Source organism: Sturnus vulgaris, chromosome 8 (assembly GCF_052056855.1).
Source record: "Sturnus vulgaris isolate bStuVul1 chromosome 8, bStuVul1.hap1, whole genome shotgun sequence".
NCBI lineage: Eukaryota > Metazoa > Chordata > Aves > Passeriformes > Sturnidae > Sturnus > Sturnus vulgaris.
Window position 1 is genome coordinate 26,409,729 of NC_142250.1, and position 12,284 is coordinate 26,422,012.

At 43.0% G+C, this 12,284-nt stretch overlaps 1 protein-coding gene across 4 annotated transcripts in view; it reads right to left on the minus strand.

Annotated features, from left to right (window-relative positions):
- SH3PXD2A (SH3 and PX domains 2A) overlaps nt 1-12,284 on the minus strand; it is a 248,612-nt gene that overhangs the window by 132,868 nt on the left and 103,460 nt on the right. For all 4 annotated transcript variants that reach the window (XM_088169293.1, XM_014883770.2, XM_088169292.1 and 1 more), the window contains exon 5: nt 9,420-9,511. In XM_088169293.1, the coding sequence (XP_088025419.1) occupies nt 9,420-9,511 (92 nt within the window). The remainder of the gene's footprint in view (nt 1-9,419; nt 9,512-12,284) is intronic.

Below are 12,284 nucleotides of genomic sequence, written 5' to 3' on the forward strand. Positions count from 1 at the left end.
TAGGCCAATTGTTTTAAGAGATGAACGAGGAAACAAGGAAAGAATTCTACTTGTAACACCGCAAATTCTGCAATTCTTACATCACTGTCAATCTCAAATTGTCCATCACTGTCAGCAGGGTCATTCCAATCAAATTCTGGCATAACTGGAAAAAGAAAGAGGCCCATAAACAAAGGGTATCTTTGAACCCAGACACACAGCTCTAGCTGGAGATAAGCAATAGCAAATCCCTTCCATAAAACTCCCAAACAAGATGCAAGCATTAAAAGAGGGGGTGGTGGTGTGATGGGGGGGGATGGTTAATTGAATTCCCACTGCCTCTTGAGTCTGCACTTAAAAGCAGGTCTAGGGTTATCTGTGAAATTTCAATTAAATCAAAAGCTTTGATAACATGATAAGTCATTCCAGAGTTTGGAGTCAAAACACATTGTTATTTGATCCTCTGCTTGTGTTTCTGGGAACAGCACGCATGAAAGACAGTCAGCAGCAGACCAGTCAGGAAGATGGAAAGGGTGGAAATGAATCTACTAATACATCACTGTGTCTCCTTCAGCCAGAGTCACTTGAGGTCTGGTATTTTTTTTATATATACAGAGTCCTAAAGGCACCCCATTTCTCAAGAGACAGAAGACAGAGCAGAAGAGATCACCTCAGACATGTGCAGCACTCCAGGGGATGGCTCCCTACTGCCACAAAAGTTGGGTTTTTTTCCCAGGCTTGCTATAAACAAGATTTTTACCTGCAATAGCATTGGGAACTGAATACAAATCTCTGTGACAGACACAAAACACTGAGCCCCGTGTATGCAATGGAATGGATTTCTAGCACAAACTCTTTGGTGGCCTGAGATTAACAGGTAAAGACAGGTACTCTGAAAAATAATAATATGATTCAACCAAGCCAGAACCAAAACCTAGTTCTCATCTCAGTAAAATGCAGGAGAGGCAGCAGCTCTCCAGGGAGACGTGATTTGCTTTACCTGTTGTTCAGCACCGTTTGATTGCTAAGGATTCCTTTTCTCTCTTCAGAGGCAACTGCTGGATGCAAAGGGCAGTGCCAGAGACTCTCAGTGTTCTGTTTACTGAGGAACATCACCTTTACTTACCAGTGTTCAGACTGCAATTCTTCACCTTAAATAAATGTAAATTTCAACTCCACCTGGCCTGTGGTGGTTCATAGCACTAAAATACATTGTAAGCAACTCCTTCCCTTGTCATGGGGAGGTACAGCCTGATAAAACCCTATCAAATGTAATGGGATGCCTTACCTTGCCCTCAGACAGTTCAAAATCACACACAGGGTTGCACTAGGCATGTGTAGATGAGAAAAACACTCCTTTTATAACCAGTGAGGCTAGTGATCCTCAACAGTGCTAAAAACAAAGGGACTCTCCAGACAAGCAATGTCAAAATTACACAGTAATCAACAACAGGGAGAGCAGTCGACTGAAAAATCCCATCTGACCCCAGGCACCACTGGGGGATAACTTATCACCCCGGCAGCAATCACTATTGAGCATGTCTGTCCCTAGTGCCCTCCTCTTCAGAGTGAAAGATCTTCATTAAACAATAGTGTGACCATATTGTAGACACAGCAATGACAGGCTCTGTTCTTCTCTGTGACATAATCCTATCTGCAACGTAAACTGCCTATTCTTGCTTTCCAGAGATGTGACACACAGAGGACAAGACAGGCTATACTCAACTCTGTCATGTTATGAATAGAAATCTCCACCCTGGCTCCTCCTGCCTGGCAGGTGATGAGTCGATGGTGACAGTGTGCAATTAACCTGCCAGCAGGGGCTCACCAGAGCAAGAAACCCAGATAAGAAAAGGAAGTCAAAAGGAAGTCCCCATCCCTCGTCCTCTCCTCAGTTCCAGGCTTATCCACAAAGAACATCAGGACCAGACACTTCTTTTCTGCATGGAGATAAAGATCTCTTTTGTGTCTATCAGCAAAGGCAATTCAACCCTGTGGGCTGCAAACCAATCATCACCTGCCTTTAAACAGAGAACTCCAGCAGATCCTGTGGCATTGAGCCAAACCCCTCTAGAAATGCGTGCTCAAGGATAACTGGTACCTCAAATCCTTCACAACAAGCTCGATAATCTCTGAATCCAGTTATTTTGGTTCTGATCCAATCCTGCCTCATTAGGCCAGGTTTCCCCCACTGCCATAAACTAATAAATTTACTGTTTTGACTTCCTAATTGGTTTTGCATCTAGGAGCACCAGCAGAAAAAGCCTTCCTGACAGATTTTGGAAGTAATGTTTCTTCCAACATTGAGTGATGATTTTTTTCAAACAAATTATTTTTGTAACTGGTCATTTCTAAAACTGTATTATGGAAAGAATGGAGTTTCCTTACCAGAATGAAATCCTGTTAGCAAACCTCTGAAACCAAAACTCTGCAATCATTCTGCAGGTAGAGCCAGAAGATGCAAGAGGCCTTTCCAACATTATAAAATAAATCAATGAGACAGTAAGGAGAAGATTTCCCAGTGCCCTGCATTAACCACTCAGCTTCTCCAGAAAAAAGAAATTTTATGGTTTAAGTTGAACAGAAAGCAAACTATTACTTTCTAGTCTACAAAATAGGCATTGGCAAATTATCAGCAGTGATTGCTCCTTTAGGATATGAGAAAAATTACTGGACAGGAAAAAAGCTTGTAAGCCAACAGGTTTGGCATTTAGTTTTTCTAAAGGCAGTATCTCTGCATTTCAAAATATCTCTCAGCAACTACTCTTCTACAGTGAAAGAAAAAAACAATTGTTTTGGAGTTGTGCTCATAAACAGTGAACTTTAACTAGCACTGATACTCTCTCGTGTTTCACTCCAGCAAGGCAGTGTCCAGTGCTGCTGCTGAAGCTGCTGGGTGTTGGCAGAGCTCTAATCTCATTCTCATACTGATGAATTTCGAGTAAGTCTGTTTATTCTTAATCCATCCTGTGCCTATGACAGCATCCCACTTTTAAACCCTGCAGCCTGCTTATAACCAATCCAGGCAAAAGCTATTTCTGTACACTTGGCTGCCAGTGCTGAGTGTCAGTACATTAAACTGTCTTTGCTCCTCTCAGCTCTGTGTCCTTTCACAGCCAGGCCTAAAAGCAAAAAGCAAAAGCAGTTTGAGCCAACCCAAATGTGATACCCAAGGCAAGGGATAAAAATTCATGTTGCTCCAGCTGCCATTTTTCTATAGGTTCTTTTTCTGGTTGCTGAACCTATTTCATTTGGCATGCTTTCTGTTTTCCCTCAGGTTTATTGTTTGATATTTATCTACACGTAATTTCTTTTTTCATTTTCTGAAAGAGTAGCAAAAAAGATTCCAATCTTTTCTCAGGAAGGCTGAGTTATTTGCTGGTATCACCAACACTGCAGCCAGTAGCAAATTTCAATACCCTCCATTTGATACTCCAGTCCAAATCAGTTTATATGCTACAAACAAAAGTGAAAGTCCCACGTGAAACTAAAGAAGAGAAGGAGTAATGAATCTGTTACTTCCTAATTTCCATTCCTGCATTGGCTTAGTTTGTTTAAGATTAGGATCTCCAAAGTGAGGCCTTCCAGAGATCAGGAGCACTGATGAGAGGCAGAGCACACAGGGGGAACCACAGCCCCACTGACAGTGGCCGTGTCCCAGGGACTGAGCTCCTGCTCTCGGGGTCACAGGGGCACAGTGGCCATCAGCCACACTTGCCTCCTCTGTTCCTGGGCTGCCTGACCTCTCAGCCACAGACTGTGACAGTCCCATGCTGTGAGCAGGGTACTGTAAAGCACTTCTGAGATATAAAAGCCAAATAAACATTTTTTTTCCACAAATGTAGGTGCTGAGGCCAAATATTACTAATAAATACAGCACTAAACCAAGCACATTTCAGAAAATAAACACGGGTGCTCTACTGCACTGCGATGCTCGAAGAGCTGTGGTACCTAAATCCCACTGAAATCAGTGAGAGCTGGGTGACTAATTAGGAGTAGCCAAGCAAGGTTCTTGGCAATAACAACCCTAATTATTGCATCCTTAGCTACCTAAATCTCAGTGAAGAAATAATTCTTTGAGAATATTAAATTTTCTTCCCTTCAAGACCGTGTATTTTAACTGCCTTATCCTGTCACAATTTTTAATCAGAACTTTTCCCACTCTGTTTTTCATAATTTACTTCCCAGGTTAAAAAAAAAAATCAAATTAAAAAAAACCCCTCTATCTCTTCTGATTTTGCATTTCTTAGGGAAATTAATTTCCATTCTGCTTCTCTCAAGCAGAACAGATTTCCCAAATAAAATGTGTGCATTGAGCAGTCACAGTAACAGTGCCAAGTTTGGACTGTAACGCCAACTGTCATCAGCTGGTGCTGACCACATTCCTAAATGATGTGGAAATTATCTGTACTGTAACTCCTGTAAGAAAGAGCAATCACAAAAATAGAATGCCAGCTTTCCTCATATCACATCTGCTCAGTGACTCAGCTGTCCAATGTATTGGGAAACACAATTCAAAATTCAAACTTATATAAAATATAAGTGAAATATAAGCAATGAAATATAAGGGATGAAGTGTAAGAGAAAATATTTTCATAATATCAAACAAATCAGAATAAATACAGATATTTCACACATTAAAAATTTTCCTCTTCTATCAATAGGTAATTGAATTGTTACTACAGGGCAGATTTGGGAAACAAAAATAATTGTATTTATGCAATTTCATGACTGTATAAACACAGTTATGTTTATGGATAGAAAATATTGTATTAGGGAGCTGTGCTTTAGCACCAATGCACTCACAAACGAAAGCAGCTTCCTTAACATGGTCACTCCATTTCCCTGGCTATTTCTGTTCAGTATCCTTATCAGGAATTTGTAATATATGAAGAATAAGAGGAGACTCCAGCTTCCATTTAACAGTGGCATCAGAGCATCCGAGTGTTACACCAATATTTATTTGATAGAGATATGATCAGTAAAGCTCATGGCTGCAGAGCACAATAGAGCATTTCTGTTCTTCAGTAAAGGCACCTTCAGCATTAACTCCATTTTCTGCACGAACCCTCATAATATGTCATATACCTGTAAGTCCCCTAGCTTTTCTGGATTTGCATATTGTTTAAAAATTGCTTTACGATTATTACAGGAAAATTATTCTCAGATATTGAACACTGCTTTAAATTCAGCTGATAATATTATTAGTGGTGGTTTACACAGAAATCTTGCTTGAGCCTGCATGCATTTCTGTAGGGGGAAGTATTGGAAAACTGAATCCTTGGCTCTTGATCTGCTCTTTAGACTGGATCTAGACACAAAGAAAAAACAAACTCTCACACGAGTGGTCTGGCTGTGGTATTTTGAAACTCGCTGCAAAAAAAGCCCTAAAACCAGTAAATCATATGCAATGTCTAATTGATTAATCTTACTTTTCGGGTATTTCTGTTATTTCTAGTAAAACAGAATCATTTGAAAAATTGGTTTCTGAGATTTTGTTTGTTGACTGTGAGCCCTGGCCTGACCTCAGCCTTGAATTTAAATCCCCAGCAGAAATCTGAAATTAATCTACCTCTGGTTTAGTTATTGGTAATTATAATTATTACCAGAAGTATCCAGTAAATGAATGGTTTTCAGTGACATGGTGTTTACTCAGAACAAGGGATAAATAAAAACACACTTTCTTTCTTACCTCACAGTGTCTTTTCCCATGGCAGTGCAGGGCCTGGCATGGTAAAGGACACAAGCCCAGCCAAGCAGCTACAGACACAGGTGTTTGCTCAAACACTAAAATGTCACACATTGGAAACATAAGCAGTTGAAAACTGCTCCTCCTGTACCAGGGGTGGTGGTTTGACGCTTGCTTTCCCTGTGGCTAATCCAGGGGGTGGAGGGAGAGCAGTCAAAGCAGCTGCCCCAGGCACACCATCCCCAGAGCTCCCAACCCTGCCTGGCACATCACTGCTCTCATGGCCCACCAGCTCCTTTGCAAAGCCGTGCTTTCACCATGTGAAACAGCCTGAGAACGCTCCCAGACCATTCCACACAGGAATTTAGTGTCCTCCTATGACCTGTCCCATGCCACATGAAGACAACCTGCTGTTGGGAGCTATCTGGCCTGGAGCAGGCTCGGAGGAGATTGTCAGCCAGTACAAACGCTGAGATTTCTTGAGACATCTCTCCAGCTCTCTGCCTGTGAGCTGCTGTACCCAAGAGAGATTTAATGGGCTGGAAGAAAAACCTTCTGCCTATTGTCACAGGACTCGAAAGCCTGGACCAACACCAAAACAGGAAACAGAAAAACCAAGCTGTGAATCCAGCCGAACAAATTGGCCGGATTACTGCAGCACTGGGGAAGCCCAGCTTTTATTGCAGCTGGGCTGTGTGTGCTCAGCACTGCGGGCAGCCGGGGCACGGCAGCTCTAGGTAGGAAATGACTCTGTAGGGAGCAGCCAGAGAGCCAAACACGGCTCAACCCGGACAGGACCCCACAAAGAAACAGGGAGAAGGCAAGGGTAGGGCAGATTTAGGGTTGTAAGGAAGGGAAGAAGCCAGTAACACATTTGTAAAAGTGCCTAAGGAGCTACAGGGGAATTTTGGCGTCTTTCAGGACAATAGGAATAGAAGTGAAGAGCTCAGCTTTGCAGCTGAATTAATGCAGCACTACACAGATCAGTGCACCATTGCAAGCCATGGCTCAGCAAATAAAGGCATGGATACCTCTCTGCACATCTCAGCTGCAAGGTAAATTAGACTTTTTCGTGGGTCCTCCCTCGAAGTTTAAGCTTCCATGTATTTCTGTCTGGAAGCACATGCTTAGTCACTGACATGCAATAACTCAATGGACTCTCTGGGCTCAACAATCCAAATGCCCATGGGACTAAGGTTACACTCCTGAAAATTAGTTAGTTAATTAAACCCTAGGTCAGGCTTTGCCTTATGAGGCCAAGCTGCTGCAGAAAAGCTGAGCAGGTCAACATGAAACTAAAGATCATCTCATTGTGCACAGAGAGGAGACATGAAGGCAGCACAAGCAATTCTGTTCACTGCCCCTTGGTGGCTGAGTCACTTGCTTATTGTTCTTTAACCCAGAAGTTGAATGTAATGTCTATGCTGACAGATCAACATACAAACCACCTCTCTGTTGAAGGCTAAAAGAAGCAGCTGAAGAAATAGATAAAATAATTAGGATAGTCTAGATGATGCCTCCAGGCTACAGCCCTACCTCCAGTGAGTGGAATGATGAACCATGAGGTCCAGGGAAGACTGAATTCACAGGGTTTGGGCACCACTGGCTCACTGTTTCTGGAGGGGCTTGACAAAGTAACAAAACAAGGGAATAAATTGGGATTTCTCAGGAATCATGCTCCTTCCTGCAGTGCCTGCTGAGGTTCGGAATTGCCCTGGAGGTGTCCTTCCCCCAGACCCTACACAGTGGTCCAGTGAGCCTCAGATCTCCTCCCTTCCCCCTCAGTTCACAGAAGAAAAACACCAAGATGTTTCCGTTGGCTTTTACATCATCTTTTTGTAGAGACTAATCTTCAGTTTCAACAATACATCTTTTGTGAAGCACTCCCAGCAGAAACCTTAGACACCTTCCCTAAGATCTGTTTGCTTACAGAAGAAGAGGTAGGATTTGTTTAAACCCAGCTAGATTAATGTCTTGCAGACATTAGTGAAGTGAGATTTAATCAGGTTATTGCTCTACATTTTCCAGGGAAATAAATCACACTTATTACTAGGTTGGAATAGGATGCAAGGCTTGGGCTGAGAACATTTAGTCTTTTTTGCTTTTCCAGAGGGGAGTGAAGCCATAACTTGAAAATTCCTGCAAGGCTGTCAAACAGGCCCTCTACAACTTTGAGTAGGGACAAGGGACACAGCCATAATGGTTAGTGCACGTCTGGGGTGGGCCTGGGTCCCAGTCCCCTGCCTTGCAGAGGTGCTGTAGGGTCTGCATCAGCACAGAAAGCAGACAGGAGTTTCAAGCAGACTCATAACATCCATTTGACATCCTTCATGTGAACTCTTCTGTAACTCTGGGGACATAACTCCTCTTTTGGGTGTCTGTTTCTGCCTGGCATACGGGGATGTGTCTTTGCATCACAAATGGGGTGTTGTGGGATCAAGCAACCTTTGCAAAGCTACTTGCAGACCCTAAATAGAAATGGTGATAATCAGCAGGTCTCAAGAGTGTGACAGGCTTATTTCATTGCAATGTTTCCTAAGTTTGCAATATGTGTTTAACAATGAACAACCAACTATATTTATTTTTGCCAAATATTTTTCTAAAACAAGGCTAAAGAGGAAATAAAGAAGCAGCTCTTTATCCAGACTTTTGATTTAAAACTGCTCTTTCTTTCATTCATGAAACCAAAAAAGACTTTGCTCTCAGTGATGCTAGCAGTGTTTTCTTTAGTACACGTTAATACATCTCCTTGTACAAACCCATGCATGTGCAAGAAACAAAGTCTGGGAAATCAAATTGCTAAGGTTCTCCTCTCTTTTTCACCAGTATGGGAGCAGACAGCTGAAGCCAGTACAAATCTTTCTGATAACTACAGGTTTGCATGTGCTGAAGTGCCCAAAGCCCCAAGGCTTTGCATCCATTTCCCCTTATCCAGTGGGCTGTGCAAACGCAGGAGAAAGCAAATTATGGCAACACAGCCTGCAATCAAGTTTCAAATCATGCAACAAAGCAGCACAAAACACAATGGGACCAAGTCAAAATCTTATTGCAGAGTGCAATAAAATATATCCTGTTTGGGATGAAAGAGAAAAGGAAACACCAGGCCAGGCAGCACTGTTACTTGTAAATACCCTCCTGCCAACGCTTTCCCTGGATAAATTAGTCCTATGAACCCTAACTGCATCAGCATGAATCAGCCTGTCTGCTCCAAGGTAAAGGCTACAATTCTGTCTCGTGTTTAATGGGAACTCTTTCCCTCCTCCTTTTCTTGGCTTCCTGCTAAGAAAGAATAGGCTCTCCAGAGACAATTTTGGATCTGGACCACAGTCTTGCTCCCTACCGATAACTAAGTATCTCTGGGCAGGAGTACATTTAAAGAAGCAGCTGCTAATTATGAGCCAAGTGCTTACTGGCAGGATTTCCCCCTGCTACCGAGCCAGTGCTTTTTGGGAACTAAATGACTCTTTGGTGATAACTATCAGGTAAAACCCACAAACCAGGGGAGGTTCCCTCATTAGAACCATGAACAAGAAACAATGCAAAGGTGGGTGGAGGATGGCTGAAAATTGTGTCTGAGGGTTGCTTGACTTCTCTGTCCTCCACTCACCCAAAGTAGTTGTGTGTAACTGCTGGGCATCAAAAGCTACAAAATCTGTTCCCATGTTTACAGCAGTAATAAAAACAAATGACCTTTTCCTTCCAGCTAATCAAAATGTCCTGAGCAGCACTGGAAAACCATCACAACACTTACTCTTTTGGAGGGTTAAGATCTTCTGGGCGAGCCTCGAAGAACCTGAAGACTTCATCACACTGTGAAATATGGGGAGGAAGACGAACCAGTGCCTGCAAAACAGTGAGAAGCACTTAGACATAAGCCAAATTTGAAACATGGCCTCAAACATCTAAACTACCAAACACAAAGAGGCAAAACAGTCCTGGCAGGGGGAAAGAAATACTGAAGACCAGCATCATGCTGGCTACTTACCTGACAAGAAAGGAAACAACAAGCCTTGCAAATGTCAGGTAGGAAGCAATGAATTCAGACAAGCAACAGTTCCTAGAATCAGCCAATTAAATTTATTTTGCCATGTGCCCAAAAGCAGAATTTGCTCCATAAGTGCAAAACCATGACACTGCATAGATAAGTGCTCTGTGGCTGGGACAGTCTGTGACATGGGCTTGCACAGCACCTCAAGCCCTGAGGTCAGGGCTTACAGGCCTTATGTCCATGCACACAAATTCAACACCCGCTCACACAACAGATTAATATGCTCCATAAAACTTTCCATTAAGCACTGTCCACACAAAGAGCAGAGTTCACTAAAAAAACCCCAAAACCAATCCAAACCAAACAACAATTTGCTCCTAAATTAACAGGAAAGGAAGTTTGATTAAGTGTCTGAAAAAGCCAAATCAAGCCCAACCAAAACACAGAGAGGCTTTTTCTGCATGAAGAAGGTTGCACAGCACATCCTGGCTAACAATGTCTGTACACTCGCCTTGGCAGAGGGACATGGCACTTGTCACATTCAGCAATAGCTAAGTACAGTCTGGGCATCAACCACATTATGTTGAAGTGTACTAGAAAGCAAGACCTAGAACAAGACAAGCACACAAGGCAGAAACATGCTATAAATTTGCTGTTCAGAATCTAGAGCTTTATGGTGCCAAAAGAAGTCAAAGAGCTGTCCCCAGCCCACAGATATGGGGCAGCAGCTGTCAGTGATATGATTCTGAGATTGCCTTCAGAAATGACAAGCAGGAGAGGAAAAGGGGCTGGACTTCACCTCCTCCTGCGCTAAGTTATGCTGAAAATAGGCCAGAGGTTAAATATAGACCAAGCTTCTTAGAGTTGCTGTAAACCTGTTTGACAAAATGAGATTGTCTGGCTCTTCTCCTAGTTGAAAGTAGGACAAACAATCTTGAAAGATGGATGAAAAACTGCACCACAACTAAATGAAGATGCATTAGGATGAACAGCTTATATTAACCATGAGACATCTGACTGATCTTGGTCAGACACACCAGAAGGTCCAGCCAAAGCACAAAGGCAGGACAGGGAAGTTGGATACCATCACAGCTGGTTTTAACCAGGCTTTAGAAGTGGCCAGATTTGTTTACAAGACCACATTTGCTTGGAGAAGTGAAAGAAAAGAGTTGGAAAAATCCTGCTATGAAACTGCAGGTCTCCAGTATTAGATAATGGAGTCTTGTTTTGAGGTGTTCAGAAATTCAAAGCCAAATGCTTCCACACCTACAGCTCTCCTTTTCTTTGTGAAGGGATGTTAAAAGAGCATCAGGAAAATCCATTTGTATCACTAGGCTTGTGAAGAATGAGGCTCTGGCCTTTGGTCACGTGGAATTGCACTACAGAGCTTGCCAAAAGGAAACAGCATCAGATGCAGAAGCTGGGAGACAGCTTGGTGGGTGCAAGTGCCAGGGTAAGCACCACTGGCTGCTGCACTAAGGCAGGATGAAACGGAACAGCTGGAAAGCTCAAGCTCTTTTATGGGAACAAAGGATGCCCTGGTCTCCACCTCTGTTTGTTCAAACTCGTCTAAAAGTGTAACAAAGGTGTGAGCTCTGCCTTTATTCCTACTGTACATAAATACATGGATCCAGCTGGCCAACCAGGAATAACACTGGGAAGTCAGGAAGTGCCCAGGAATAGTAATGATCACAGCATGTTGAAAGAGAAATGCTTCACCAGCACGGGCCACAAAGAACATAAACAGCATTTATTCATCTGCACCCCAAGCAAGAGACAGCAAAGCAATGCTGTCTAACCAACAGTGGATGGAGCTGATAATTAGTGCTGGCTCTACTACTCACACCCTTTTTGGTTAGGGCAGGTTACTTAACCTCTTTACATCAAATTCAGCTGGGATATATCTTCAGTTACTCCCTTACAATGCTGAGCAATAACACTTACCTAATCTGCAGAAAGGTTAGGAGGCTCAGATATTCAATATCTACAGTGTGTTTTGAAATCCCAAAGGGCTCAATCTTGCACAGTCAATGGGGCAAGAGCAAGCACTGCAAACGATACGTATCATTACTAGAGAAACACAAATAGCCGAGCTACCCCAGTGCGGGGGGTCTCACACATCAGACGCCTTCTCAAAGAGTCACCACTTCCCTACAGGTGCCCACCCTTCCCAAGAACCAGGCTCCAGATGTCAATACTGAGCTGGAGCACAGCGTGGGTTTTCAGTGATGGAGGAATGCAAAGTTGCTGTGGAGATTTTTTGTTTCTAACTCAAGGGAAGCTTTGGGAAATCTGAAGCCCCTGAATCAGTGGTTGGCTGCCTGGAAATCCCCAGAAGCACTGTGGTCCTGTGAGCTGAAGGGGGATAACTGAACAGCACTTCTCTAACTCCAGGCTTTTGCAGGGAGTGGATAAAAATCAGCCAGTTGTTTCCACACCCAGGCATCCACCTTCCCACCCCGGGGCAGGGCTGGCTCTTCTGCTTCTGAATCATCTCCCAACATGCTGCAATTTCCAGCCTTATGCACAGAGATAGACTGAAATCCACCCCATAGTAACTTGCCATTGCATGTTTTTTGGGAAGCTCAGGTGTAAAGTACAACCAGTCAATTTTTTCTTTTTTTTTTT